We start from the raw sequence: 8,078 nt of genomic DNA, 5'->3' as shown, positions 1-8,078 counted from the left end.
CTGAAAATGTACCACCATTTCAGTAAAAATTCTAACCAATAGTTCCACTGTTGTCCTTCCACTAATGTCAAGAAGGACATTAGTCAAATGCTACTTGTACTAGAAAGCTCCAACAGATCGAGCAAGTAAAATTCATCAGGCTTGTAAGGATCTCAAGCACAACCCTATAATTCAGCCCCTATCTTCAAACTGAGTCTTTAAAGGACATAACATAACCTCATTTTATGAGCCAATGAAAAGCACAGAAGGGCTACTCACAGACCAAGAGAATAGTTTCATCTGAAGTCAATCCTTTTTCATTTGGTAACGACTACAATTCCACTCACAGAAAAGAGACTCTCAAAGTTCAAAGGTTTAAAGTTTCATTAGAAAAATCATACATAAAATAAAAAATATGTTTATCAACAATAATGGTATTATTTCATTCAGCAGATTCATGCAAAACATGAGTGACAGTATAGAAATGACAATATAAAATCTCATACAACTAACTTATCTGGAGAACCAGTCCCTTAGAAGGCAACTGCAGTTCCATTTTTCCAAGCTCTCTTCTTAAGTTGAGGGTTTTCTGTAATTGGTTTTACCTTTTCTCCAGAACAAGTTTAAAGATGCATGTCATTTTCCCATCACCAAGTACTTTATTTCCCAAAATGTTTAAACCAAGCACCTGATAACCAGGTGTATCTGTTGCTTCCGATTCTTTTATTTTGCTAAGGAATATGAAACTGCTTTGAAAGTCAATCCAAGATTACACCAAAGTTCTACTGTCCTTGGCTACTTGGCTCTTTGTCCTCGTCAGCTTCTTAGGAAGTATGAGTGACAGTCATCGGTAGCTGCACAACTGACATTATAATGAACACTTTTTTTCCTCTTTGTAAAGTATACCTATAGGTTCTACCTCCTCTCTGCCCACCCGGTGGCTCCACCTCCCTGATCAGATTCAGATTTCTTCTGTGATCAAAGTACACGAGTTTACTTAAGATTTTTCAAAAAGAAAGAAAAAAAGTCTCTTTTATTGTTTCAGTGAGAAAATGCTGAAACCCCAAGAGAAGTTTACCACCTGTCCCAACTCCATTCCATCAAGGCTGCCAAGCAGCTCCCGTCTGCTGTGACAGCAGTGATGGGATGCCCACCATCAACTACTGTCAGCGCCGGTGTGACACTTCAGACTGCGTCTTTTCACTGCTCGCTTTATTCCTAAAAAGCAAAAGCCTTTGTAATTAGACTAAATTCAGTTCTGAAAATGAAGGTATTTGTGTTGTTCCACTGTTTGGTTACATGCACAGGACAAAAGACAGGATGACTCATTTACCCTGAATAAAACGAGACAGTGACAACTAGGTTGATTAAAATATTCCTGTAGCTTAGAGAAACTAAAGCAAAGTGCAAGCTGGAACAGAGTTCTAAACATCTCCCGGGTGAAATTCAAACTATCGGAAAGAAGGCGAAGGGGCATTAATAGGATCAGTGTCCTAAAAAACTATCGAGGTGGAAAGCCACCTCTGTGCGCGCCTCCACGGCCCCCCCTGAAGCCACCTCTTTCTCCTCGGAAGTTAGATCGATTTCTCTCTCGCCCACGGCCAGCAGAAGTGCCACCTCTTCCGCCTCCTCTGGGAGCTCCACCTCCTCGATCAGATTTAGATTTGGGAGGAGGTGATTTTGGTCGAAGTCTCTCAATTTCCTCTGTACATCCAGTCAAATAAGAATTCGGGGCACTGAAGTAGGATGCATACGTTTCTGCATTGTAGTTACTATTTGTAAGAGTTGGTCCAACTGTAAGCCACCCTGAAATGGAGGGAAGAAAGATTAACCTTTTTATCGCCCCCAATTCTCTTACTGATCTTTAGGAGCCATTTCAAATCTCCAGTGTATTTCTACATGTCCCTATCACTTACCCAATATTGATATTTTACATAGAACATGTGGCATTTAACTATGGTCTTTGATTTCATATATATATATATATAGTTTGCTTGTTTTGTTTTTCCTCTTAAACTGTAACTTTTATAATATAATCGTCATTTCCATCCATATTTCACATTCTGTGAGAATAGGATTTAGAAAATATTGGACACCACACTGAATTCTGCTTAGTGAAAATTTATTAAATTTTATATCACCTTCCTACTTGTAGAAATGGTTCCAGTTTTCTGACTAACATCCTGGAACTAACTTTTGCTTCTTTTCTTCCAACCACATTAACCCAGCTGACAGGTCTTAGAAATTCAACCTATTACCATGTTGCTCCTATTTGTTACCATCTTTCCATTTCTACTCCCACCCTTAAGAGTTTTTATTTTTCTACTAGTTTTGTCCCGTACACATATAACAGACACACATGTATACTGTAATGCTTTCTCAGTCTCTCCTCCCTCTAAAAGTGGAAAGCCTAAAGTAAAGCTAAAACCACATTCCTTCTCTGTACAACCTTCTGGGCTTTCCACTAAGCCAGAATTCAGAAATATGGAATCGAAAGTCTTATACAATGAGGTCTGAACTAGCTTTCTAATCGCACTGCTGAAACAATGAACCACTAGTTAACTGTTTGCACACGGATATCCACCTTGTGCCTATAATTTTCTCTATCCTGTCAACCTAGTGAAAATTCCATCCTTCAACATCCACCTTAAACATGTATCTTAATGAAATGAATTATCTTTCTGAATTTCCATTACATATTATATTTCTATAGGTAAAAAGGTATTTTTGTCAACTTCACTGCTAGACAGTTTTCTTCATAAGGGTGGTTTCTGTTCGGTCGCCTTGTATCTGCAGCAGGAAGAACTGCAGATTAACTGTAAATGCCTGATGGAGACCTCGTGCTCCGAGGCTCCCTCCACGTGCTGATTCCTCATCACTGGGGCAGGCCGAGGAATCTCTAAGAATGAGGTTCTTCACCTGAAAAATCAATCTCACACTATTTATGCCTTATCAAGATTATTTCTTAGACTATTAGGTCCATGATAAAATGCAAAATATTTGACTAAGATCACATTCTAAAATGTAGTAGCCTTTTTTGTACAACACTGTGTTCATCATTTAAATCATCTAACAGTACACAGATAAGATCTGTAATATCTGGAGAAAAGTAACAGATAAAACCGTATGATGCCTTTCATGTCTCATCAAGTAGACACCCTGGTAAAAGTCAGATGAAAGAATACACTGCACACCTATGTGGTCTCACTGACAACTGAACCTATGAGACTTCTACTTGCTTTTGGTTTATTTTCTGCTATATATATGGTGCTGTGGAACACAACGCACAAGCAAGAGGTAAGAAAAAATTCGAAGATTTAATAAAAATAGTTAATATTGTCTCTTTCATGCTATATTGCCCTACATAAATAAGACATGTAAACCTTTACAAAGTAAACTGCAAGGGACGCTGCTTCCCACTCACAAATTCTTCACTGCAACAGAGTTCTATTCAGATTTCTAATCCTTTATTTCTAAGAACCAAGTAAGCTTAAATTAGCCTGGCTTCAGCGAGTATGATATATATAGCAATTTTTAAACTTTTAAAGCAGTAATAAAGAGTATTCCTTTGGTATGTGTTATATACCTTAGACTACCTCCTTGAGGAAGAAGTGTATTTGAGGATTTGACCCAAATAAATTATAGCCTCTTGAACAGACTTCTCTCAATTGCTCCTATTATTATTTACATGGTTAACTTCCTACTACATAATTTTCCCAAGTGGATATTCCTTCTTAATACTAAAATAATTTTTGCAAGAATAGGCAAAGATAAAGAATCAGATAGTAGTTTACAAGCAAAAAATAAAATCTGAACCTCTAAGACTTTGTGCAACTGGTATAGATATAGATAGAAGGGTATCAAAGATATAATGTATAATATAAAGTGGGTAGAGTGGCCACAGCTAAATGAATGGAGAAAATTCCCATGATGTTTTAGTTATAGAATATTATAAATACAAACTGGCACCAAAATTTGTATTTTTACTTCAGTTGCTGTTTATGCTTGTATCTACAGCTATACTTAACAATTATCTACTCTCTCTACTCCTTAGGTTCTTCCACTCACATTAAAAAAAAACTTAAAATAATGCTATAAAGCCGTTAAAAGCATTATAACTAATTATTTAAATGTAGAAATAATTTTGACGTATATTTTGACAAATATTTTGACATAATATTGAGAAAAATATAAAATGATGAATGACACAGTTATGTAAAAATTTGTATGCACAAGAGGACTGGAAAGTATTATGCAAAAAAATACTTCTTGGAAGTAGTGAGGTTGAATCTTTTTTCCTCTTAAAAATTTTCTTTAATGTTGTTACACTGACTTTTCAATTATTAAAAGATTACCATCTGTTTGATGTTCCCTTTTATTGTTTAAATAGCTTTGCTTTTTCTTTAAAGTTTTCTACTTCCTTTAAATAGCAGTTCCCACTGAAGATTGTTTCCAGATTCAAGAGCTGTTTTTGGGTACAAAGGTTAATGATGGAAGATAAAAATCTGTTCCTTATTTCCTCAAACACTATAGCCATAATCTTAATATTCAGCATCTATGGACATCTACACTTTCTGAAAAACACACAATTCCAGCTGAGCATCTAGTTGTTACTTTCTTTTAAGCCAGTGAAGAGGAAATATTTGCTTGCCACAAGCTCTGTTGCCAAAATATTTTACTTTGATAAAAGAGTAAAATCATCTACTAAACCTCCAAACAAGATGTTCATGTATGTGTACAGCAGAAGTCTCAACAACTCAAAGTTCATTCTGTAGCTGTCTATCTAGTAAGGGTGTAATAACTCAGGCATGACTATATATATATATATTGAGAAAAACTGGTTTTAAAAGACTAAAGAAACTATGAGGCATAACCATAGCATTCCTACCCTTTAAAAAAACCAATACGCTATTTTACTTTAGAATTTAATAATTCAAGGGTACAAGCTGCAATTTCCAAGAAAACCAGTGAAGGAACAATAAAAGAATATTTAACAAGTTAATAAAAAAGAAACACTGAATAATATAAGAATACTTAATCCAAAAGAAATGAGAGAAAAGGGGACACAGAACAGGTGGTACCAATGTAAAGCGAACAGTAAGGTGGTCACCTTCCCTTCAAACACCCTCTTCCAACAACACGAGACAACTGTATGCATGGATGTCACCAGATGGTCAATACTGAAATCAGATGGATTATATTCTTTGTAGCCAAAGATGGAAAAGCTCTATACAGTCAGCAAAAACAAGATGGGGAGCTGACTGTGACTCATATCATGGACTCTTTATTGCAAAATTCACACTTAAATTGAAGAAAGTAGGGAAACCACTAGGCCATTCATGTATGACCTAAATCAAATCCATTATGATTATACAGTGGAAGTGACAAATACGTTTAAAGGATCAGATCTGATGGAGTGACTGAAGAATATGGACAGAGGTTCCTGACACTGTACAAGAGGTGGTGATCAAAACCATTCCTAAGAAAAAGAAATGCAACAAGGCAAAATGGTTGTCTGAGGAGGTCTTACAAATAGCTAAGAAAAGAAGAGAAGCAAAAGGCTAAGGAGAAAAGGAAAGATACACCCATCTGAATGCAGAGTTCCAGAGGGGGGATAAGTTCCAAGGAGGGATAAGGCCTTCTTAAGTGAACAATGCAAAGAAATAGAGGAAAATAGAATGAGAAAGACTAGAGATCTCGTCAAGAAAATCTGAGATACCAAAGGAACGTTTCATGCAAAGATGGGCACAATAAAGGAAAGAAACAGTATGGACCTTATAGAAGCAGAAGAGATATAAGAAGTGGCGAGAATACACTGAAGAACTGTACAAAAAAGGTCTTAATGACTTGGATAAACACAATGGTGTGATCACTCAGCTAGAACCAGACCTCCTAGAGTGTGAAGACAAGTGGGCCTTAGGAAGCATTAATACGAACCAAGCTAGTGGAGGTGACAGAATTCCAGCTGAGCTATTTCAAATTCTAAAAAGTGATGCTGTGAAAGTGCTGCACTCAATATGCCAGCAAAGATGGAAAACTCAGCAGCGGCCACAGGACTGGAAAAGCTCAGTTTTCATTCCAATCCCAAAGAAGGGCAACACCGAAGAATGTTCAAACTACCACACAATTGTACTCATTTCACATGTAAGCAAAGTAACACTCAAAATCCTTCAAGCAAGGCTTCAACAGTATGTGAACCAAGAACTTCCAGATGTACAAACTAAATTTAGGAAAGGAAGAGGAACCAGAGATCACACTGCCAACATCTATTGGATCATAGAAAAAGCAAGAGAGTTCCAGAAAAACATCTACTTCTGCTTCAGTAACAACACAGTCTTTACTGTGTGGATCACAACAAACTGTGGAAAATTCTTAAGAGATGGGATACCAGACCACCTTACTGGCCTCCTGAGGAACCTGTCTGCAGGTTAAGTAGCAACAGTTAGAACTGGACATGGAACAACAGACTGGATCAAAACTGGGAAATGACTATGTCAAGGCTGAATATTGTCATCCTGCTTATTTAACTTATATGCAGAATATATCATGAGAAATGCTGGGCTGGATGAAGAACAAGTGGGAATCAAGATTGCCAGGAGAAATATCGATACCTCAGATATGCAAATTGACTCCATCCTAAGGGCAGAAAGTGAAGAGGAACTAAAGATACTCTTGATGAAAGTGAAAGAGGAGAGTGAAAAAACTGGCTTAAAACTCAATATTCAAAAAACTAAGATCATGGCATCCAGTCCCATCACTTCATGCCAAATAGATGGGGAAACAATGGAAACAGTGACAGACTTTATTTTCTGTCTCCAAAATCACTATGGATGATGACTACAGCCATGAAATTTAAAGACACTTGTTCCTTGGAAGAAAAGCTATGACAAACCTAGACAGCATATTAAAAAGCAGAGACATCACTTTGCCGACAAAGGTCCGTATAATCAAAGGTATGGTTTTTCCAGTAGTCACATACAGATGTTAAGAGTTGGACCATAAACAAAGCTGAGTGCCAGAGAATTCATGCTTTTGAACTGTGGTGCTGGAGAAGACTCTTGAGAGTCCCTTGGACAGCAAGGAGATCAAATCAGTCAATTCTAAAAGAAATAAACCATAATTTAGAAGAACTGATGCTGAAATTGAAGCTCCAATACCTCAGCCACTTGATGCAAAGAGCCAACTCACTGGAAAAGGCCCTGATGCTGGGAAAGATTGAAGGCAGGAGGAGAAGCGGATGACAGACAATGACACGGTTCGATGGCATCACCAACTCAATGGGCTTGAGTTTGCGCAAACTCCAGAAATGGTGAAGGACAGGGAAGGGAAGCCTGGGGTGCTGCAGTCCATGGGGTCGCAAATAGTTGGACACGATTGAGCGACTGAACAACCACAAATATCAGAAACTACATTAAAGGTTATCCTAGTGGCTCAGTGGTAAAGAAACCCCACGCCAATGCAGGAGACACAGATTTGCCCTTGATCCTGGAAGATTATACATGCTGCAGGACAACTAAGCCCATTTGCAATTACTGAGCCTGTATTCTAGAAACTCCAACTACTGAGGCCATGTGCCAGAACTACTGAAGTTCTCGTGTCCTAGAGCCTCTATTTCACAAGAAAATCCACTCAAATGAGAACCTTGTGCACCATTACTAGAGTAGACCCTGCTAGCTGAGAAGTCTGTGTAGCAACAAAGACCCAGCTCAGCCAAGAATAAATAAAAAGAAATATTTTTTAAAAAGAAATTACATTAAATATAGACTTGACTTGTAGCTCAATTGGTCAAGAATCTGCCTGCAATGCAGGAGGCCAGGGTTTAATCCTTGTGTTGGGAAGATCCTCTGGAGAAGGAAACGGCAACCCACTCCAGTATTCTTGCCTGGAGAATCCCATGGACAGAGAAGCCTTGCAGGCTCATGGTTCATGGAGTCACAAGAGTTGGACACGACTTAGAGACTAAACCACCACCACCACCACCAAACAATTCAATTAAGGGACTTCCCTGGTGGTCCAGTGGTCAGGATTCCACACTTCCAAAGCAAGGGGCATGGGATAAATTCCTGGTTGCAGAACTGAGATCCTATGTCTCTCAGCCA

General features: G+C 38.0%; 1 protein-coding gene across 1 annotated transcript in view; it reads right to left on the bottom strand.

Moving 5' to 3' along the window:
• Positions 1-345: 345 nt before the first annotated feature.
• The window catches only part of METTL14 (methyltransferase 14, N6-adenosine-methyltransferase subunit), a 39,845-nt gene continuing 32,112 nt past the window's right edge, over positions 346-8,078 (bottom strand). The window contains exon 11 of the mRNA XM_043438502.1: positions 346-1,785. Coding sequence (XP_043294437.1) covers positions 1,481-1,785 — 305 coding nt within the window. The 3' untranslated portion in view covers positions 346-1,480. The remainder of the gene's footprint in view (positions 1,786-8,078) is intronic.

The sequence above is a fragment of the Cervus canadensis genome, chromosome 19 (genome assembly GCF_019320065.1).
Source record: "Cervus canadensis isolate Bull #8, Minnesota chromosome 19, ASM1932006v1, whole genome shotgun sequence".
Taxonomy (NCBI): Eukaryota; Metazoa; Chordata; class Mammalia; order Artiodactyla; family Cervidae; genus Cervus; species Cervus canadensis.
Note: the sequence above shows the minus strand (reverse complement) of the source record. Positions and strands in the feature narration are given on the sequence as shown.